This window comes from Pogona vitticeps, chromosome 2, assembly GCF_051106095.1.
Source record: "Pogona vitticeps strain Pit_001003342236 chromosome 2, PviZW2.1, whole genome shotgun sequence".
Taxonomy (NCBI): domain Eukaryota; kingdom Metazoa; phylum Chordata; class Lepidosauria; order Squamata; family Agamidae; genus Pogona; species Pogona vitticeps.
In genome coordinates this window covers 11,255,781-11,279,653 of record NC_135784.1, presented here as the reverse complement: position 1 = coordinate 11,279,653, position 23,873 = coordinate 11,255,781, and the positions used below count along the sequence as shown (strand labels likewise).

The following is a 23,873-nucleotide window of genomic DNA, read 5'->3' as shown; positions in this document are numbered from 1 at the left end:
CGGAATTACCAGGGTTACCCCAGGTGGTGATAACCAGCAGAGCTTCCCAGTGATGTGCAGATACAAGCACCAAGCAGTCTTGATAGCTGAATACTTGTATTATTTACAGGATATTTACAGGTATATACAGCTTAGTCCTTGTTCCAGTTCCAGTAGTCATACACGGCAGTTCCACAGAGTTACAGAGTGTAAATCAGTATCAGAGTCCAGTAAATAGTCAATAGTCATATACCATGCAGTCAATCCGGTTTGCCAGAGTTCCACTTCACCCAAGCACGTAGATACGGCTTCCACAGGATTCTCAGGCACAGCTCCAAGATTACAGCACTTCCACGACCACAGCAACACTCACAACCCACAAAATTGTGTCTGCTTGGTCTCCCAGCTATATCCCAGGGATAGCCAATCCTGGGATTGTGCACACAGCTGTAGAAACTCTTGTGTAGCTTTTCTTTACAGTGCTGGTCCTTACAAACATGTCTTGGTTTCAAACTGCATTTAACAATTTCCAGGTTTAGCCCAAACCCTGTCAATCTCCTCCAAATTGTTAAATGGAGTTTTCTTACATATATATACACTTTTAAATTGTTTTACATTACACATTACAGAACATTTCACGCATTTTCATTTCACTCCTTTCCCAACATTGTACATGCTCTTTCATGTTTATTTGGTCCTAGCACCTTTGTTAAACAGTCTGCTACGTTCTTCTCTGTTTCACAATAAATTAGTTTTATCAGACCATTTTCTACACTCTCTTTTACATTTTGGTATCGAATGTCTGTGTGTTTAGATCTATTCTTTACATTTGGTGAATTTACCATATGAATTACGGCCTGGTTATCTTCACTTACGGATATTGGTTCTTTTAAATCCATTCCAATATCCGGGGCTAGTTGCTTGTAAAATATAAGATCTGTGCATAGTTCTGACAGTGCTGCATACTCTGACTCAGCTGATGACAGTGATATGAATTTCTGTCTTGCTGTCTTCCAGTTTACAATGCTTCCACCCAAATGCACAGTAATACCTGACGTGGACCTCCTTGTCACAACGTCATTGCCATAATTAGCATCTGCATAAGCTGTAATTCTTAGTTCTCCCTTGGGTTCCAAATTTAACTCTTTGTTTTGGGTTTCCTTTAAATACCTTAGCACCCTTTTAGCAGCTTGCCAGTGCCTGTCAGTTGGCTTGCTTACATTCCTGGCTAACAAATTCACCGCAATTGAAATATCAGGTCTTGACCATCTGCTTAAATACAACAGACTACCTATTAAAGATCTGTACATTTCAATGTCACAATCAGGACCTGTAACATTTTCCTTCTGAAATTCCACATTCATAGGAATTATAGCACCCTTGCATTCTTCCATTTTATACTGCTTCAACAACTTCAGTATTTTACTTCTCTGGGCTACTTTAAATCCTTTTTTATGTCTCTTTATTTCAACTCCTAAGTAGTTCTTTATTTCACCCAAGTCCCTTAGTTTGTAGTTCCTTTTCAACATTTTAACTATTTCATTTGCAGATTTTTCATCCCTTGTAAATATTGCCAGGTCATCAACAAATACTAAGATTATAGCTTTCTCTTCTCCTTTTGTGAATAGACATGGATCAGCCTTGCCTTGAGTAAATCCATTACTTAGGAGTGTCCTGGTTAAATGTTTGTTCCACTCATAGCCACTTTGTCTCAACCCGTACAGACTTTTCTTAAGTAACCAACATTTACCTTTGTTTGCTGTTTGGAGGCAACTCCATGTAAATAGTGTGCTGAAGTTCGGCATTGAGATAAGCAGTCTCAATGTCAACGTGCCTCGAAACTAGATTGTGCTTTGCTGCCTAAGCTAGCACAAACCTCAAGGTTTCTGGCCTCAGGGCTGGTGCGAACACCTGGTCATAATCACTGCTTGTTTGCGAGTAACCCTTTGCAACAAGTCTTGCCCTGTACCTCAAGTTGCCATCTGCATCGATTTTCTTTTTAAATACCCACCGGCATCCTACAACTTTAGCATCAGCGGGCTGCAACACTTCCTCATAAACTTTGGGTTCTTTTAGAGAATTTAGCTCCTTCTCTAGTGCTTTGTTCCACTTTTCCTGCTCAGACTTAGGCAACTTACATATGTCTTTATATTTCTCAGGCTCCTCTACATTCACACAGTGAAATGTTTCTGAGTGGTACCTCTCAGGTGGTCTGTGCTCCCTTGCAGATCTCCTAGGTATCACTCTCTCCTCCTCAGGAGTTTCCCTTTGCACTGATGTAGATGGTGCTTCACTATCTGGCTGTTGTTCAACAGGTTCTATTTCTTTATTCCCTGTTCTGGCTGTGAGCTCTCCTCCTCACTTTCCTCACTCTCCTGCATATCAGGTGTGTGGATGATGGTTTCAGGTGGCAAACTTATTTTATCCCAGTAGGCATGCTCATTAAATGTTGCACTACTGCTAATGACAACTTTATTAGTTTTGGGTAGAGCAAACCTATATGCTTTCCTGTTCTGCTGCTAACCCAAAAAATACATTAGTTTTGCCTTCCTCTCACCCTTTCTTCTGGTCTCCTTAGGTATATGTACCCATGCAGGTGACCCAAACACATGCAGGAACTTTAAATTTGGCTTTCTTCCTGTCCAGATAGTGTAAGGTATATTGTTAATGCCACTATGCCAAAGTATGTTTAAATAGAAATTAGCACATAGAATAGCCTGACCCCAGTAATGGTCTGGAAGTTTACTTCCTCTTATCATTGCCTCTGCCATATTTTGGAGTGTTTGGCCGGCCCCTTCTCTCTATAAATGCATTCTGCGTAGGAGTGTAAGGTGCACATTTTCTATGACTTATTCCATGCTTTTTCAGTATTGTCTGGAATTTTGCTTTTGTGAATTTAGTACCATTATCAGTCTGAATCTGCTTCACTTTCTTGCCTGTTTTTCTCTCAACAAATTTCAACCATTTCTCAAATTCTATGTATGTTGACCCTTTGTCTTTCATTAAATAACAGAATCCAAGCCTAGACTTTTGGTCTTGAATTGAGAGAATGTACTTTGCTCCTCCCAAAGATGCTCTTTTTTGGGCCTATTACATCTATTGACACTAAATCTAGAATGTTGCCAACTTTTATGTTACTATGTTTCTTTACAGGAGTACATTTACTTTTTGCTTCTTGACAGGCTTGGCAATTAATGTATTTCTCATATGGCCTTAAATTCACTCCAGTTGAATTCTCAATTGTTTTACGTAATGCCTTATAATTTGCATGTCCCAACCTTAAATGCCACAAATGTATGCATTTGTTATGAGGTTTTACATTCTCATAGACATTGTTTGCCTTAGCACTACTCGGCCTATATAGGTTGCTTCTTACATGACATGTTAGCTTTTTATTCTTTTCTCCATTAATAACACTTTTGTTCCTGTAGAATGTGCTTATTAATCCCTCTTTTGCTAATTGGCTAACTGACAATAAATTCTTTTTTAACTTTGGCACATATAACACCTCTATTGGCATCTTTAGACATGGTAATTTTACTTTACCTTTACCCATGATTTTTGCATTTACTCCACCAGCCAACATTACTTGCTGATCAAACACTGCCTTAAAATTGGATATCAGCTTTTTATCTTTGCACATATTAGCTGTTGCTCCTGAGTCTACTATCCATTCTTCTTGGTGGTGGTTGTAAATAGTCTCTGACAGGTTTGTTGCAACTTTATCTCGTCGTGGTTATTTTCTTTCCTTCTTAAATTTGAAATCTTTGATGAGATGTCATCTGGACCCACAGGAAAAACATCTCCTCCCAGGTTGGATATTTGCAGCTGTGACCTCCTCCTCCCCAATTACACTCGGCTTGTTTCTCTCAGAGGTTTTGGAGTCACGTAGTTCCTGGTTGTCTTTCCTTTTCTGCTGCTCCTCCAGAAGCCTACTGGTCACATTTAATACTGTCATTTCAGCTTGCGGTAGTACTTCCAAGTTTGCTACAAGCTGGTCATATGATTCATCAAGTGAAGAGAGTATTATAAATGCTTCCTGAATCTCAGTAAATGTGATATTTTTCTCTCTCAAGTCCATCAGCATTGTTTTCATGTGCTCTAAATGTCGCAGCATGCTCCCACCAGTTTGCAATCTGGTACGAAACAGCCTTCTTGCAATTTGTATCTGGCTACCAACGGAGACTCGTACAAAGAGTCCCCTAAGATCTTCCCATGCCTTTCTTGCTGAAGTCTGGCCTCTGATATGGACTAGGAGACGATCTTCTAGAGTCAACCTGATTATTACAAGTACCTTGTCATTTTGTACCTTCTCTTCATCATCTAGCACAGCTGGTGGATTCACTACAATGTCCCATAGTGATTCCTTCTGGAGTAATAGCTGGACTTTCTGCTGCCAGGTGGAGTAGTTATCTCCATTCAACTTCCTGATAGACAGTCCTCACTTGCCATTTTTCACAGACTGAAGGACAAAGCTGTTCTACTCACTTCTGCTACTTGGACACCTCTTGGCTCTTCCTTCTGGATATTTCTGGTCAGCAATCTCACTGGTATCTTCCTGGGCGTGTCCCTTGGTGCACTCCTGGGCCCATAACCATTGACAGAGATAGCGGAATTACCAGGGTTACCCCAGGTGGTGATAACCAGCAGAGCTTCCCAGTGATGTGCAGACACAAGCACCAAACAGTCTTGATAGCTGAATACTTGTATTATTTACAGGATATTTACAGGTATATACAGCTTAGTCCTTGTTCCAGTTCCAGTAGTCATACACGGCAGTTCCACAGAGTTACAGAGTGTAAATCAGTATCAGAGTCCAGTAAATAGTCAATAGTCATATACCATGCAGTCAATCCGGTTTGCCAGAGTTCCACTTCACCCAAGCACGTAGATATGGCTTCCACAGGATTCTCAGGCACAGCTCCAAGATTACAGCACTTCCACGACCACAGCAACACCCACAACCCACAAAATTGTGTCTGCTTGGTCTTCCAGCTATATCCCAGGGATAGCCAATCCTGGGATTGAGCACACAGCTGCTACAATTACCACAGCTGTACAAACTCTTGTGTAGCTTTTCTTTACAGTGCTGGTCCTTACAAAACTTATGTCTTGGTTTCAAACTGCATTTAACAATTTCCAGGTTTAGCCCAAACCCTGTCACTGCCCATCCGGTTCCACATCAACTTCAAAGTGCTGATGCTTACGTATAAAGCCCTAAACGGTTTAGGCCGTCGATACTTGGCAGAACGCCTACTCCCACCAAGATCTACCCGTGTCACTCACGCGAGCCAGGAGGTGAGGCTGAGGAGCCTAACGCCGAGGGAGGCCCAGAAGGAAAAGATAAGAAATCGGCCCTTCTCAGCGGTGGCTCCTCGCCTCTGGAATAACCTACCTCCTGAGATTCACGTGGCTCCCTCGCTGGGTATCTTTAAAAAGCAACTAAAAACATGGATGTTTCGGCAGGCCTTCCTCTCACCCAATTCCTGATCTTCCCGTTTTCTCTTCTTCCCTATAGTTTGTCTTATCTTCTTGAAATGTTTTTACTATGTAAAAAATGGTTTTTATATTTTCTTATTGTGTACCTTGTAAGCCACCTAGACTGGTCTTAATTGACTAGACAGGTGGGATATAAATAAAATTAAATAAATAAATAATAAATCCAGAGTCACGAGCACGGTTCAAGGAGCATGGATGCAAGCTAGGGGTTTTGACTCATTGCTTCCACAGAATTTCTAGCTGACTAGGAACTGTTTTATAGTAAAACAGCTCCTTGAGCTGCTGGAAACCTTTCCATCCTGTTAATACTCTGTGGACAGCCTTTGAGCGATCCTCTGACCTTTTTGTCCTAAGTCTTTCCCAAAGCCTGGCCCAAAGCTTGTCTGCTGGGGAAGGAGAATCTGGAGGCAGTTCAGGTGTTTCTGATCTCTCAGCATTCTCTTCAGCCTCAGTTAACCCTTCTGGTTCCAGGCCTTCAGCTGCACTCGTGACACCTGTCTTCCTTTTGAGTTTGTATACACCAAATTAACCTGTTTAAACTCATCCTCACTCTTTCCAAGTACTGACTGTTACAGTTATGGCAACAGTAGAAATACGCAGTTATTGAAGACTAGTTCTTGTGTTGCAAGACGGTTGTATTTACAAGCATTTACAGGCTGGTATCTGAACAGCACATCAGGAATTCTTTATACAATCTGGCAGCATGCATGGCAGCAAGTGGTGATAGAGGAAGAGAGAGAAGCAAAGACACAGTCCACTTATATACATTTACATGGCACATTCAGTCCAATCAGAATACAGATGACTTCATCCTTTTGCACCTGGTCTTCTTCTGATTTCAAGTCATTGCATCAGCTCCAGAATGATTCAGCATTTTCACATCTGTGCACAATGGCAGCTCGTTAATGGAACACATATACAGGTTCAGGCCTATAAAATTTCTATACTCTGACACCCCTCCTAATTTTTTATGCCTGAACATAACACATTCCCAACTCATTAACACATTTCTCATGCTTCTGTGTACATAATGGCTTAGCCAGTATGTCAGCTATGTTATCTTCAGTTTGACAATACTCTAATTCAATTAATTTCTCTCTTATAGCCTCTTTTACATTATGATACTTAATGTCAACATGTTTACTTCTGTTTTTCACTCTTTCTGTTTCAGCCATGTGTATACATGTGCTATTATCTTCCATCACTTTTATTGCACCACTTGTTTCATTCTTTAAATCTTTTGTTAACTGTTTGTACCATGTTAGTTCAGAACACAATTCTGACAATGCGGCAAATTCTGCTTCAGAAGTTGAAGTTGCTACGGAACTTTCTTTTCTGGATTTCCATCCAACTATATTGTTTCCAAATTTTATTACAAATCCAGTCATGGATTTTCTGTCTGACTCATCATTGGCCCAATCACTATCTACATAAGTAGATAGTTTTAAATCTTTTGATGGCTTCAAAGTTAAATGATAGTTGTATGTTCCTTTTAAGTATCTGAAAATCCTTTTTACCCCTTGCCAGTGTTTTTCACTAGGTCTGGCCACATACCTACTTAGTATGTTCACTGAGGCCGCTATATCTGGACGTGTCCAGTTTGCCAAATACGTTAAACTTAGTATGGCTGAATGGTACAATTCTTGGTTTTCGAAATCTTTACTGATTTCATCTTCCTTTTGAAAGTCTATTGTCATGGGAGTACTTACACTTTTACACTCTCCCATGCAGTACTTTTCCAACATTTGTTTGATTTTTAGCTCTTGACTCAATTCAAGCCCTTGTTTTGTTTTCTGTATTTGTACACCTAAGTAATTTTGTATTGGTCCCAGACTTTTTAACTTAAATTCCTTTTTTAACTGTTTCTCAAACAGTTCTACTTGGCTCTGACTCTTTGCCATAAAACAAATATCATCAACATATGCTAGAAGTATGTTTAAGTCATTCCCACTTTTCTTGGTATATAGACAAGGGTCTGCCAGACTGTTACTATATCCCAGTTTTACCAAAACTTGATGCAAACAATCATTCCAATTCTTAGCCAATTGTCTTAAACCATAAATCGCTTTGTTTAGCCTATAAACTAATTCTGGCTTTGTACCTTCAAATCCTGGTGCCTTTGCCATGTATAGTTCTTCTTTTAAGTCTGCATTTAAATCATCATCATCATAGGCATCCTTCAGTCTTGAGAGACTATGGTATCGTACTCTGTATGGAGGACTTGGAACAGCGTCTAGTGTGGCTGAGGAGGCCAATTCGAGAGTGACAATCCCTTCCACACTTAGGACAAATACAATCTGTACCCCGTCTAGCTCCCTGATTTTGCTGCTTTCGTGACTGGCTCTTTGCCTCAGCCTGCTGGGCGAGGGTCTCTTCAAATTGGGAGAGGCCGTGATGCACCGCATGCCGCCAGGCTGAACGCTCCGATGTCAGGGTTTCCCATCTGTTGAGATCCATTTCCAAGGCCTTCAAATCCCGCTTGCAGATATCCTTGTATCGCAGCTGTAGTCTCCCTCTGGGGCGATTTCCCTGCACTAGTTCTCCATACAGGAGATCCTTTGGAATCTGACCATCAGCCATTCTCACAACATGCCCGAGCCAGCGTAGGCGTCGCTGTTTCAGTAGTGTATACATGCTAGAAATTCCAGCTCGATCTAGGACTACTCTATTTGGAACTTTGTCCTGCCAGGTGATACCAAAAGTACGTCGGAGGCAGCACATATGGAACGTGTTCAGCTTTCTCTCCTGCCGTCAAGGACTCACTGCAGTACAGGAGTGTGCTCAGGACACAGGCTCTATAGACCTGGATCTTGGTGTATGCTGTCAGCTTCTTCTTGAGCCATACTCTTTTTGTGAGTCTTGAGAACATGGTAGCTGCTTTGCCAATGCGTCTATCCAGCTCGACGTCTAGGGAAAGAGTGTCAGAGATGGTTGAGCCAAGGTACACAAATTCATGGACAACCTCCAATTCTTGCATGGAGATGGTAATAGAGGGAGGTGAGTCCACGCCCTGGCCCATAACTTGTGTTTTCTTCAGGCTGATAGTTAGTCCAAAGTCTTGGCAGGCCTAGCTAAAACGATTCATGAGTTGTTGGAGGTCTTCGGCAGAGTGGGCAACAATGGCTGCATCATCGGCGAAGAGGAAGTCCTGCATGCATTTCAGCTGAACTTTGGTCTTTGCTCTCAGTCTAGAGAGATTAAAGAGCTTTCCATCTGATCTAGTCCGGAGATAGACACCTTCTGTTGCAGTTCCAAAGGCATGCTTCAGCATGACAGCAAAGAAAATCCCAAACAGGGTCGGCGCAAGGACACAGCCCTGTTTCACTCCACTTCGGATGTCAAAGGGATCTGATGTTGTGCCATCAAAAACTACAGTGCCCTTCATTCCCTCATGAAAGGACCTGATGATGCTAAGGAGTAGAGGAGGACATCCAATCTTAGTAAGTATTTTAAAAAGGCCATCCCTGCTAACCAAGTCAAATGCTTTTGTAAGGTCTATGAAGGCCACTAAGAGTGGCTGTTGTTGTTCCCTGCATTTCTCCTGCAACTGTCTGAGGGAGAATACCGTGTCAGTGGTGGATCTATTTGCTCAGAATCCGCACTGTGATTCTGGGTAGACTCTGTCTGCAAGCATCTGGAGCCTCTTCAGCACAACACGGGCAGGCAGCTTTCCTACAACGCTAAGAAGAGAGATGCCGCGGTAGTTATTGCAGTCGCCCCTGTCTCCTTTGTTCTTGTACAATGTGACTATGTTTGCATCCTTCATGTCCTGTGGTACTCTACCTTCGCTCCAGCAAAGATGAAAAATTTCATATAGTTCGGTGGTGATGGTCTCTTTGCAGCACTTCAGCACTTCAACAGGGATGTTATCCTTTCCAGGTGCCTTGCCAGAGGCAAGGGAATCCAAGGCCGTTTTGATTTCTGCTAAGGTTGGTTCACTGTCCAACTCTTCCAGGACAGGGAGACACTCAATGTTATTTAATGCATCTTCAGTTACTGCATTCTCTCTGGAATACAGCTCAGAGTAGTGCTGCACCCAGCGGTCCATCTGCTGTGTTCGGTCCTGGATGAACATGCCTGTGGCAAACTTCAGGGGAGCAGTTTTCTTCTGTACTAGACCTAAAGCCTGCTTGATCCCATCATACACTCCCTTGATGTTACCTGTGTCCGCTGCTAACTGTATCTGAGAGCAGAGCTGGAGCCAATAATCATTAGAACATCTCCTGGCAGTCTGTTGGACTTGGCTACGAGCAGCTCGAACAGCTTGCAAGTTGTACTCACTAGGGCAGGCTTTGTATGCTGCTAGAGCTCTCCTCTTATCCTTGATGGCTGGAATCAACTCCTCCGAGTGGGCTTCAAACCAGTCGGCCGTCTTTTTGGTCTTCTTGCCAAATGTGGACAAGGCAGTGTTATAAACAGCGTTCTTGAAATGTTCCCAACGTTCAGGTGCACTTGCCTCAGCTGGGCCTGGAAGGGTTTCCTCAAGCGCTTGGGCAAATTTCTCCACTTTTCTTTGATCGCGAGTCTTGTTGATGTCAATACATGGTCTTCCTTCCTTTTTTGTGTGGTACAGTCTCTTTGTTCGCAGTTTTACTCTACTACACACCAGAGAGTGATCAGTATCATAGTCAGCACTCTGGTAGCTGCGTGTGATCGTAGTGCTAGGAAGGCTTGAACGTCTAGTGAGGATCAAATCGAGCTGATGCCAATGCTTGGATCTTGGATGTCTCCAAGAAACTCTGTGTTGAAGCTTTGTATTGAAGAACGTGTTAGTGACGCAAAGACCATAATAGCAGCAAAACTCCAGCAAGCGTTGGCCGTTTTCATTCATCTTTCCAATGCCAAAATGGCCTAGACAGGTGGGCCAAGAGTTGTTGTCAGCACCAACTCTAGCATTAAAGTCTCCAAGAATGAACAGTGGCTCTCTCTCAGGGACTTTTTTGATAGTAGCAGCCAGTTCGTCGTAAAATTGGTCTTTCGCTTCTGTTGTGGATGACAGCGTTGGTGCATATGCGCTAATGAGGGTGACCAGTCCCGCTGATGAGTGGAGCTGCAGAGACAGGATTCTTTCACTCCCCATAGTAGGTGGAACAATGGATCTCAGCAGAGTTTTTCTGACTGCAAAGCCCACACCATATTCCCTGGTCTCATTTGATGGTTTTCCCTGCCAAAAGAATGTGAAGTTTTTTTCTTTGACAGATCCCAAGTCTGGCAATCTCGTCTCTTGCAGGGCAGCAATGTCAATCTGCAATCTACTAAGTTCCATGTCAATGACAGCTGTCTTGCGCACGTCATCTATTTTCTGCAGGTCGTCAGAAAAGCCATAGTCAGAAAAGCCAGGGGTCATTGTCCATACATTCCAGGTGCCCAGCTTTAGGGCAGGAGTTTTCTTACGCTTGTTGCATGGTGCACGGTTATCTGCTTGTCGGATTTAAATATTTAAATTTAAATATTTAAATATGCAGTGGTAATATCATAGTGATGGATTACGTAGTTCTTTGTAGTAGCTAAGGCTAACACCATTCTCACTGTTTCAGATCTCACAGTTGGGGAAAAAAATTCATCGTAATGTACTTATTTTTTTTGTATAAAACCTTGTGCAACTAACCTTGCTGTATATCTGTCCATCATTCTGTAATTTTCTTTTAAACACCCATTTGCTACCAATAACCTTATGTTCTGCAGGTAGTTTTGTTTCTGTGAACACCTTATGCTCCTCCATGGATTTCATTTCCTCATCCATGGCATCTAGCCATTTTCTCTTTTCAAAATCAGGAAGTTCCTAAACCTCTTTGTAATTTCTGGGTTCAACATATACATGACAGACTCTCGCTCCACCCACTCCAAATCTCATGGGTGGCACACCCTTGTTTGTCCTTTCAGACCTCCTAGGACCCTGTGTTTCTGTCTCTATCTCTGACTCACTAATCTCACTAATGTGTTTTTCTCACTAATGTGTTTTTCTTCGTGTTCTTCGTGTTCTTCAACATCTTCATCTTCATCAGCAGAGGACTTCATGTCTTGCTCATATGTTTCTGTCTGTCTAAACTGACTTCTTCTGTCATTCAATGGGATATATATTTGTGAATTTGCATGTACCTTATCCCAGTTCTCTTCCTCATTGAAGCTAGCAGACCTGGAAATTACAATGTTGCTGTTACCATCCACAAATCTATACGCTTTTGAGCCAGGCTCATAACCTAGGAACTTCATTTTCTTTGTTTTAGCTTTGCCTTTTCTCCTTAGCTGCTTTGGCACATGTACCCATGCGGTACACCCAAATACCCTTAAGTGCTTCAAAGAAGGTTCCTTCCCAAACAACATAAAATATGGGGTCTGATCTATGGCAGATGACCAAATTCTGTTCACCAAAAATTTTGACATCTTCAGTGCCTCTGCCCAATAGCCATGATGCATCCCTGTATCCACTAGCAGTGCATCCTTCATTTCCTGGAGCACCCCATTTCTCCTTTCAGCCACACCATTTTGAAATGGACTATAAGGGCTGGTTTTTCTGTGTCTGATTCCTGTGCATTCTAGCCACCTTTGGAATTGTGTATTCATGAACTCTGTACCTCTATCAGACTGTAATTGCGCCATCTGGTGGCCAAAGCGTTGTTCAATTGATTTCGGCCAATTCCTAAATGTCTGAAAGACCTCTGTTTTTGACTTCAGTGTAAAACAGTACGAAAAGCGCGTATAATCATCAACTATTACCAAAGCATATTTTGCCCCTCCTAAGGAGGGTGGAAATGGCCCTATCAGATCAGCATGTACCAACTCAAATGGCCTGCTTGTCTCTCTGAGACTCTGTTTCCCCTTTGGAGCCACATGTGTTTTGCATTGTTTACAAACTTGGCAATCCAAGTAATTTTTACAATCTTTTATGTTCACACCTCTAGCCATGTTCTCTATTCTCTGCACAGTTTTAAAGTTTACATGACCCAGTCTCCTGTGTAGTAAGTGGATGCAACTGTCATGTTGGGGCTTGTTCTTGTGTACCATGTGCGTGACTCTATGTGTTCTGCCTTTTAACACATATAAATTGTCCTCTTGTTTTGCTCTTGCAACTACTCTGTTATTCTTAATTATACATTCCCCTTTTTCAAATATCACACAGAACCCCTGTCTGTCAAGGGCTGAGATGCTTAAAATGTGATAGTCAATTGTGGGTACCAGTAAAACATTACTTATCTCTTCCTTCAGACTGGGAACATATACTTTTCCTTGTGCTTCAACGTCTGCTTTCTGTCCATTTGCCAGCGTCACGCTCCTCATCTCCGTCCTTCCTAGAAGAGAAAACATCTCTACATCATTAGTGAGGTGATTTACAGCTCCTGAGTCTATTAACCACTCAGCTGTGTCTGCGACCTTGGATGCCTTATCTCTTGTTTTGTTAACAAGAGAAATTGCTCTCCTGCTGCCGCTTTCTACAGAGCGTCTGTAATCTGCTGCTTTTCTGCTGTTTGAAAGCATTCCTCCTTTCAAACAGTTTTGTTTCCCTTCACAGTCTTTCAAAAGATGATTACTGGATCCACATCTGTAACAGGCTTTGATCATCATGGCATGCCCACGCTGCTCTCTGTCCTTCTCCTGCTGCCATCTGGACTCTGTCTCCGTCTCTCCCGGTCAGCTCCCACGTGGCTTCCTTCAGCGGTTTGGGATTTTTCCTTCCAGTGATCTTCCTGCTGCAAAATTCTGCTTGTAACATACTCAAGAGTTAGTTGTGTATCAGGCAGACTTTCCAAACTTGTAATAAGCATACTAAATTCAGGAGACAAACTGCTCAAAATCAGGAAGACATTCTGCTCCAATGGAAAAATAACATTCATTAACTGCAGTTCATTGAACACTCCCTTAATGGTTTGTAGATGCTTAGAGGCACTCTCCGCAGACTTCATCTGGCACTTATACAGCCTTCTAGTTAGGGATATCTTTGTGCCCGCTGTTTCTCTCAAGTAAATTCCTCTCTATCTGTCCCAGACTGCCTTGGCTGTGGTCAGTCCTTGTATATGCACTAACTGTTCATCTTCAAGAGGCAAAATAAGGGTACTCAGGGCCATCTCATGCTCTTCCTCTTGCTCCTCTGTTTACTGGGCTGGAGGATTATTCACATATGACCACAACGATTCTCTACGCAACAGCATTTCTGCTTTCACTGCCCATGTTCTGTAGTTTCTGTCATTCAGCCTGTTTATAGCTAATCCTCCTATGCCTCCTGTGTGGTACGCCATCCTGCCTTCTCTTGCAGTCCTCTGTTTCCTTTCCCCTCCTGGGCTAACAGACGAACTGTCTTCTCCCAAATCTTCTATTTCACTGCCACTTTCACTCTCCTCCTTCATTAATATACTTCACCCATGTTACTCACCACCGTCTTGACTTTATCTGGCTTGCGCAGCACACGTTGCTGGGCCCATAACCTCTGTTACGGTTTTGGCGACAGTAGAAATACGCAGAGTTATTGAAGACTCTTTACCAGTTCTTCTTGTGTTGCAAGACAGCTGTATTTACAAGTATTTACAGTTATTTACAGGCAGGTATCTGAACAGCACATCAGGAATTCTTTATACAATCTGGCAGCATGCATGCCAGCAAGTGGTGATAGAGGAAGAGAGAGAAGCAAAGACACAATCCACTTATATGCATTTACATGGCACATTCAGTCCAATCAGAATACTTCATCCTTTTGCACCTGGTCTTCTTCTGGTTTCAAGTCATTGCATCAGCTCCAGAATGATTCAGCATTTTCACATCTGTGCACAATGGCAGCTCGTTAATGGAACACATATGCAGGTTCAGGCCTATAAAATTTCTATACTCTGACACTGACACCTCTCTGTGTTCATGTTTCAGTTGTTCAGTGTGTTCCTGTTTCAGTTGATTAAAAATATTATTAATGTCTTCAATATACTCATTATAATCATCCCTATTATTCTTTTCCTTCCTATTGGATTTTTCATCACTATTTCTTTTCCTTTGACATATGTCACAACTCTGACAAAATTCTTTATTTCCTTTTCCATTTTTGGCCAGTAGTAATTCTGAGATATCCTCTGCATAGTCCCTGTAATTCCTAAATGTCCAGATAAGGTGTCTGTGTGTCCTTTTCCATTATTTTCTGTCTGTATTTAGAAGGAACTATTACTAGTTTATGAAGGTTTTCCCCTTCTCTCCTAGGATTTATTAAGATCTCGCTAAATAAAAGGCCTTTTTCCTCAAAGTACCTCTCAGGGTTCTCAGAGGATAGTGGATCTTTGCTAACCATTTTAAAGCATTGTTCTAAAGTTGGATCTGTTTCTTGATCCTTTTTAAATGTACTTTCATTTGGATTCCTCATTGTTACCAAATCAGCTATTTCATCACTCCCTCCAACTATTTCATTAGGGGACTCAAGTATTTACTCAGATATTTCTTTATTTTCTTTTTGGGAGTGAGTATTCACTAAAGCACTCTTAACATGTTCACAGAGGTCTATACCTATCAGGCATGATGTTGGCAGTTCACTGGCATTTCCTATCCTCCACCAACCAGTCCACCCTTGATATTGTATTGGTATTTTTACCACTGGTAATGTAATTATCTCCGTCCCAATTCCTTTGAATCTTATGCTTTCCCCTTCCACTATAAATTCTGAAAGGATTATTTCTGGATGTCATAATGTTGCTTAAGAGCATGAGTCTTTTAGAGCTTGATATTTAGTGTCACCTATATAAATAGTATCCCCATAATATTTCTTGATTATTTTCAATCAAGTAACAATGGAGAACTTGAGCTATTAGGAGTTGCTCCTGTTGTTCTGGGCTCTCTGCTCTAGCACTAACTGTGGTTGCCATGGCACCCGCTTCAACTGCCCCTGTGGGTTCCTCCTTCTGCTGTACGCAATATACTTTCTTCGTTGTCGTTTAGTCGTTCAGTTGTGACCGATTCTTTGTGACCCCATGGACCAGAGCATGCCAGGCCCTCCTATCCTCCACTGCCTCCCGGAGTTGTGTCAAATTCATGTTGGTAGGTTCAATGACACTGTCCAACCATCTCATCCTCTGTCGTCCCCTTCTCCTCTTGCCTTCACACTTTCCCAACATCAGAGTCTTTTCCAAGGAGTCTTCTCATGAGATGGCCAAAATATTGGAGCCTCAGCTTCAGGATCTGTCCTTCCAGTGAGCACTCAGGGTTGATTTCCTTTAGAATTGATAGGTTTGTTCTCCTTGCAGTCCAGGGGATTCTCAAAAGTCTCCTCCAGCACCACAATTCAAAAGCATCAATTCCTTAGCGGTCAGCCTTCTTTATGGTCCAGCTCTCACTTCCATACATCACAACAGGAAAAACCATAGCTTTGACTATGAGAAATTTTGTTGGCAAGGTGATGTCTCTGCTTTTTAAGATGTTGTCAAGGTTTGCCATTGCTTTCCTCCCAAGAAGCAGGTGTCTTTTAATTTCGTGGCTGTTGTCTCCATCTGCAGTGATCATGGAGCCCAAGAAAGTAAAATCTGTCACTGCCTCCATATCTTCCCCTTCTATTTGCCAGGAGGTGATGGGACCAGTGGCCATTATCTTTTTTTTTTATGTTGAGCTTCAGACCGTTTTTTGCACTCTCCTCTTTCACCCTCATTACAAGGTTCCTTAATTCCTCCTCACTTTCTGCCATCAGAGTGGTATCATCTGCATATCAGAGGTTGTTGATATTTCTTCCCGCAATCTTAATTCCAGCTTGGGATTCCTCCAATCCTGCCTTTCGCATGATGTATTCTGCATATAGGTTAAATAAGCAGGGAGACAATATACAGCCTTGTCGTACTCCTTTCCCAATTTTGAACCAATCAGTTGTTACATATCCAGTTGTAACTGTTGCTTCCTGTCCCACGTATAGGTTTTTCAGGAGATAGATAAGGTGGTCAGTCACTCCCATTTCTTTAAGGACTTGTCATAGTTTGCTGTGGCCCACACAGTCAAAGGCTTTTGCATTATCAATGAAGCAGAAGTAGATATTTTTCTGGAACTCTCTGGCTTTCTCTATAATCCAGCGCATGTTAGCAATTTGGTTCCTAGTTCCTCTGCCCCTTCGAAATCCAGCTTGTACTTCTGGGAGTTCTCGGTCCACATACTGCTGAAGCCTACATTTTGCCAGTCTCTGTGGCCGGCATCTTCTGAGAGCACAGGTTGCTGTCATCTGAAGATGCTGGCCAGAGACTGGCGAAACAATTCTTTGGCACTGCGCTTCTTTGGGATTGGGATGTAGACTGATCTTTTCCAGTGCTCTGGCCATTTTGAGTCTTCCAAACTTGCTGGCATATTGAATGTAGCACCTTAACAGCATCTTTTAAGATTTTAAATAGTTTCACTGGAATGCCATCACCTCCACTGGCCTTGTTGTTAGCCAGGCTTTCTAAGGCCCACTTGACTTCACTCCAGGATGTCTGGCTCAAGGTCAGCAACTACATTGTCTAGGTTGTCCGGGATATCCAAATCTTTCTGATATAATTCCTCTGTGTATTCTTGCCACCTCTTGATGTCTTCTGCTTCTGTGAGGTCCCTTCCATTTTTGTCCTTTATCATCTTCGTCTTTGCACAAAATTTTCCTCTAATATCTCCAATTTTCCTGAACAGATCTCTGGTTTTGCTTTTTCTGTTATTTTCCTCTATTTCTTTGCATTGTTCATTTAAGAAGGCCCTCTTGTCTCTCCTGGCTATTCTTTGGAAGTCTGCATTCAATTTTCTGTAACTTTCCCTATCTCCCCTGCATTTTGTTTCCCTTTACTTCTTTGCTGTTTCTAAGGCCTCGTTGGACACCCACTTTGCTTTCTTGCATTTCCTTTGGGATGGTTTTTGTTTCTGCCTCCTGTACAATGTTATGAGCCTCTATCCAAAGTTCTTCAGGCACTCTGTCTACCAAATCAAGTTCCTTAAATCTGTTCTTCACTTCCACTGCGTATTCATAAGGAATTTGGTTTAGATTATACCTGAGTAGCCCAGTGGATTTTCCTACTCTCTTCAGTTTAAGCTTGAATTTTGCTATGAGAAGCTGATGATCAGAGCCGCAATCAGCTCCAGGTCTTCTTTTTGCTGACTTTATAGAGCTTCTCCATCTTTGGCTGCAGAGAATATAATCTATCTGATTTTGGTATTGCCCATCTGATGATTTCCATGTATAGAGTCGCCTCTTGTGTTTTTGGAAAAGAGTATTTGTGATGACCAGCTTGTTCTCTTGACAAAACTCTCTTAGTCTTTGCCCTGCTTCATTTTGAACTCCATGGCCAAACTTCCCTGTTGTACCTTTTATCTCTTGACTCCCGACTTTAGCATTCCAATCCCCTAGAATGAGTAGAACATCTTTCTTTGGTGTCAGTTCTAGAAGGTGTTGTAAATCTTTATAAAATTGGTCAATTTCAGTCTTCTCAGGAATAGTGGTTTGTGCATAAACTTGGATTATTGTGATGTTGAAAGGTCTGCCTTGGATTCATATTGACATCATTCTATCATTTTTGAGATTATATCCCATTACAGCTTTTCCCACTCTTTTGTTGACTATGAGGGCTACTCCACTCCTAAGGGATTCTTGCCCACAATAGTAGATATGATAATAATCTGAGTTGAATTCCCCCATTCCCATTCATTTTAGTTCACTGATGCCCAGGATGTCAATGTTTATTCTTGCCATCTCCTGCTTGACCACCTCCAGCTTCCCAAAGTTCATAGATCTTACATTCCAGGTTCCTATGCAGTATTTTTCTTTGCAGCATCGGACTTTCCTTTCACTTCCAGGCATGTCTGCAGCTGAGCGTCCTTTTGGCTTTGGCCCAGCCACTTCATTAGCTCTGGAGCTACTTTTCCTTGTCCTCCACTCTTCCTCAGTAGCATTTTGGACACCTTCCGACCTGAGGGGCTCATCTTCCAGCGTCATATCTTTTAGCCTTTTGTTTCTGATCATGGGGCATTCTTGCCAAAGATACTGGAGTGGCTTGCCATTTCCTGCTCCAGGTGGATTGCGTTTAGTCGGAACTCTCTACTATGACCTGTCCGTCTTGGGTGGCCCTTCACGGCATAGCCTATAGCTTCTGTGAATTACTCAAGCCCCTTCGCCACAACAAGGCAGCAATCCATGGAGGCAGCAATCTATGAAGGCTGTGTACAGGCCCATCAACTGAAAAAGGAAGTCTCCTCAAGGGTGTGTTTTCCCTCTTGTCAAGATTGGCACCCTCCAGACTGGAGACTTCCATTTCCAGCAGATGAAGAGCTACTTGTTAATGAGTGGGATTGTGGCTGAAAGTCCCTGGAGGTCTCACTATGCTCCCTCCCTCTCTGCCTCTGCTTCCCCCCATCTACAACCAAGTTCTCAAGGGAGTGAACCCATTCCCTAAGTTCCTGGAGCGCTCCCTGCAATGAGGACACACCCCTGACTTGTGACCCCTGTTTTAACTCATAAAGGCTCACGCTGCTTGCTCCTCTTCACGCTGCCACCAAATGTTGTTTCCCTAACATCAATTATTGGACACTTATGCAGCCAGATACAATCAGTTTATTGAACAGAGTGGGGTTAATAATCAGTTGGAAATTGCAATATAAATCATAGGAAGTGAATCACATATATTAAACCAGGTTTGAGTCTTTGTGGCCACCACTGCCATGGAGTAGGCCTTCCAGTGAGTTCTAGCCCATGTTTGATTGGATCTGCTCAGAGTATCCAAGCATCTTTACTCTAATCTCTGTTTCATCACCCACAGCTCCCTAGTAAGACAAGGAGTTGGTTTTGCTCCACCTCCACTCCACAAGAGGGGATGCTTAGAAGCATTTGCGTCTATCATCCTGGCGACCTCTCAATTCCAGAACAAATCCATTAACTCTTTTTACTCTATCTATGTCTGACCCTCCTGGTCCAATTCCCAAGCCTCCAGCTCTCTAACCCTCTTCCAGCACCCCTTCTTTCTTTCCCTTGACCTCCAAACTCTCCTCTGGCCCCGCCTTCCTGTCTCTCCATTGGCTCTCCCGTCAAGGTTCCGCAGTGATGGACAGGTGACGTCTGGGCTATCCGCTACAGTATGCTGTCACACACCTGACCCTCGGTGCAAAGCACAGAATAGCCCCCAACCCACTGCTGGCTTCCTGACTGCATGCTGGCATTTCTTTCAAGCTTTCCAAACCTCTCCTCAAAGGGCGTGAGAGGGAATATCTGGGGCCCAGGCTTCCTCGCCCTGCAGCTGAACTCCCTGTGTCTTCTTAGCCTGCACTTGGTTGCAGGAAGCAAAGACCTATAACTTGACCACATCTGTAACATACAGTAGTACCTTGGTTTACGTACGCCTCGGTTTATGTAATATCTCATTTACGAATGGAAATCAGTTCAAAATGATAGCTTGGTTTACTCCCCCCCCCCCCCGTTTCTTTTGGTTTGTGAATTAAGTTTCCTCGTAACTGGTGGTCTGTAGCGCCGCCACCATCACTGTGGCAATGAGCTGTCTGGTCTACATATTTTTTTGCATGCCATAACGTCTCGGAGGATGCATTGTAATCTGCAGCATTTAGAACTGGTGAACTCACTGTGTCTCCTTACCCTGCACTTGGTTGCTCCATCACATTCCTCCACTTTTACTCTTCCTTTCTAACACTGACCCCAGTATTCATTTATGGTAACCAATCCTTTAATTCAAATATTTCTTTCAACTTTGAGAAATTCCCTTCAAATTTTCTAGAAACCTAAGTAGAATCATTGGGGAGAATAATAGAGTGAGGTTAAAAAGAGAATTTAAAAATTGATCATCGGTACATTCATTATAGATGAAAAAACTCTACCAAAGTGTGATAGCTGATATTCCTATAATGATTTAATTGGTTTTTAATTTTTCTAATTTTAACTTCTCAAAATTTTGCTTTTTATAATCTTTTAATTTTTAGTAACATTTATTCCTTCTTATTGTAGTATATATAGCAATAGTAGTTTTCCTCCTTATCCTAATTAAAGAATGTCATCTCAGGTTTATTCCAGTTCAATTTGTCCTTTCCCCACTGATTATAATTACTGCTGATAATGGTGATTGTTCTGTAGGAAGCATGTAGAAGACTGTTTCCCAACATTTTTTTTGAGTCATGACCCCCTTCTATAATCTCTAAGTGATCTGCAATTCTCTTTCCCACATTATCATTTAAAAGGCATTTCAATAGGAGAATGAAATTACATCAATTTAGACTTCTCAGAATTGAGTTCTACCCCAATGATTAAAGGAGGGCTGCAAATCTATCAAATATTTATTAATTTATTAAATTTACACTCCACCCATCTAGACTGAAGTTTACTCTGGGCAACTAACAATATTAGGTTAAAAAACAATCATAATAAAATAAAAAATAATGGGAATAATGTAGTTCAAGATGGGGGAAATAATTAGGCAATAACAGGAGGGAAAGCCTGCCTAAAGAGCGGGGTCTTATGTTTACTCTTAAAAACACCCAGAGAGGGAACCAGACAGATCTCTGGGGGCAGACTGTTCCAGAGGCAAGGGGCCACTGCTGGGAAGGCCCGGTTTCTTGTTCTTTCTCTCTGGGCCTCCCTGAGCATCTAGGCTCCTCATCCGCCATTTCTAGCTAGAACGAGGAATTCAAGTAGATCTAAATCGTTTAGGGCTTTCATTGACACTTTGAAATAATGGGGAAACAAACAGGCAGCCAATACAAGGCAGCCAGAGTGGGGAAAATATGCTGATGTTTTCTTACCCCAGTGAGAAATCTGGCCGCCACATTCTGTATCATTTGAAGTTTCCACATCAATGTGAAAGGCAGCCCCACGTAGAGTGTATTACATTAGTCCAATCCCGAGATTGCAAGCACATGGACGGTCTTTCCTTCCTCCATGTGACCCAGTCAGAGCCCGAATGGGCTTTTTTCTTATCCCTGCTGATTGCTGACATGGTTGCTTCACTTCTTTTTCTAATCTATCAGATGATGACGAGGAGAAGAGGAATTTCCCAGCAACACCTGGGGCATCCTGGGCAGGAACTCATATTGAAGCAAGAAAACAGAGAATTGAAAATGCAAGTGGATAGGAATAATGGACATCAAATAAAAGAAGTAACGCAGGGGAGAAAGCACGTAAAAACATGTCACCTCAGTAGTCATCAAATAACTCATGCAGGGGAGGAACTGTATCCATGTATGGAATGTGGAAAGAGCTTTAGTCGGAATCGTAGCCTTAAGTTACATCAAAGGACTCACACTGGGGAGAAACCACATAAATGCATGGAATGTGGAAAGAGCTTTGGTCAAAGTGGTACCCTGAGGTCACATGAAAGAACTCACACTGGGGAGAAACCACATAAATGCATGGAATGTGGAAAGAGCTTTAGTCAGAGTGGTGCCCTTAGGTTACATCAAAGAACTCACACTGGTGAGAAACCACATAAATGCATGGAATGTGGAAAGAGCTTTAGTCGCAGTGGTAACCTTAGGTCACATCAACGAACTCACACTGGAGAGAAACCACATAAATGCATGGAATGTGGAAAGAGCTTTAGTCACAGTTGTGCCCTTAGGTCACATCAAAGGACTCACACTGGGGAGAAACCACATAAATGCATGGAATGTGGAATGAGCTTTAATCAGATTAGTAACCTTAGGTTACATCAAAGGACTCACACTGGGAAGAAACCGCATAAATGCATAGAATGTGGAAAGACCTTTAGTCAAAGTGGTAACCTTAGGTCACATGAAAGAACTCACACTGCCGAGAAACCACATAAATGCGTAGAATGTGGAAAGAGCTTTAGTCGCAGTCATTCACTTAAGTTACATCAAAGGACTCACACTGGGGAGAAATCATATAAATGCATGGAATGTGGAAAGAGCTTTAGTTGGAGTGGTATCCTTAGGACACATGAACGAACTCACACTGGGGAGAAACCACATAAATGCATGGAATGTGGAAAGAGCTTTACTCGCATCTATGGCCTTAGGTTACATCAAAGGACTCACACTGGGGAGAAGCCATATAAATGCAAGGAATGTGGAAAGAGCTTTAGTCTCAGTGGTGACCTTAGGAAACATGAAAGAACTCACACTGGGGAGAAACCACATAAATGTATGGAATGTGGAAAGAGATTTAGTCAGAGTGGTCACCTTAGGTTACATCAAAGAACTCACACTGGGGAGAAGCCATATAAATGCAAGGAATGTGGAAAGAGCTTTAGTCTCAGTGGTGACCTTAGGAAACATGAAAGAACTCACACTGGGGAGAAACCATATAAATGCATGGAATGTGGAATGAGCTTTAGTAAGAGTGGTGCCCTTAGGTTACATCAAAGAACTCACACTGGGGAGAAACCGCATGTATGCATGGAATGTGGAAAGAGCTTTAGTTGCAGTGCTAACCTTAGGTTACATCAAAGAACTCATACTGGGGATAAACCACATAAATGCATGGAATGTGGAAAGAGCTTTAGTCACAGTAGTCACCTTAGGTCACATCAAAGGACTCACACTGGGGAGAAACCATATAAATGCATAGAATGTAGAAAGAGCTTTAGACACAGTGGTGCCCTTAAGTTACATCAAAGGACTCACACTGGGGAGAAACCACATAAATGCATGGAATGTGGAAAGAGCTTTAATCAGATTAGTAACCTTAGGTTACATCAAAGAACTCACACTGGGGAGAAACCACATAAATGCATAGAATGTGGAAAGACCTTTAGTCACAGTGGTAACCTTAGGAAACATGAAAGAACTCACACTGGGGAGAAACCACATAAATGTATGGAATGTGGAAAGAGCTTTAGTCACAGTGGTGGCCTAAGGAATCATGAAAGAACACACACTAGGGAGAAACCACTTAAATGCATGGAAGGTGGAAAGAGCTTTACTCGCATCTATGGCCTTAGGTTACATGAAAGGACTCACACTGGGGAGAAACCACATACAATGGTGGCTCGCTAGACAGTTACCCTGCATGACAGTTTTTTCACTAGAGATTGCCTTTTTGCAATCAATTTAGCGGTTCACAAAACAGTGATTCCTATGGGGGAATTTCGCTGGACAATATTTGCTCCCTGCTTTGAAAACCGATTTTCGCTAGACGATGATTAGGTTTTTGCTATGGTCGGACTCTCGGGAGTCTGACCATGGATGAGGTAGTCAGCTGCGACATGGATCCAAGCGGCGGTGGTGGCGGCAGGGTGGGAGGTATCCAGATGCCTTTCAGGCATCTCAGACTTGGATCCGCGTCACGGCCGGCTACCCCATCCATGGTCAGACTCCTGAGAGTCCGACCATGGCTGGGGTAGCTGGCCGCGGGGCGGAACCAAGCCCAGGATGCCTGAAAGGCATCTGGACCCCTCCCACCCTGTCGCCACCACCGCCGCTTGGATCCATGGCACAGCTGACTACCTCATCCATGGTCAGACTCCTGAGAGTCC

The 23,873-nt window shown here is 42.6% G+C and overlaps 1 protein-coding gene across 18 annotated transcripts in view; it reads left to right on the top strand.

Annotated features, from left to right (window-relative positions):
* Nucleotides 1-23,781, top strand: part of LOC110071056 (uncharacterized) — a 157,237-nt gene extending 133,456 nt beyond the window's left edge. For all 18 annotated transcript variants that reach the window (XM_078387607.1, XM_078387598.1, XM_078387596.1 and 15 more), the window contains one exon: nt 21,406-23,781. In XM_078387607.1, coding sequence (XP_078243733.1) covers nt 21,406-23,394 — 1,989 coding nt within the window. In that variant the 3' untranslated portion in view covers nt 23,395-23,781. The remainder of the gene's footprint in view (nt 1-21,405) is intronic.
* Nucleotides 23,782-23,873: the final 92 nt, after the last annotated feature.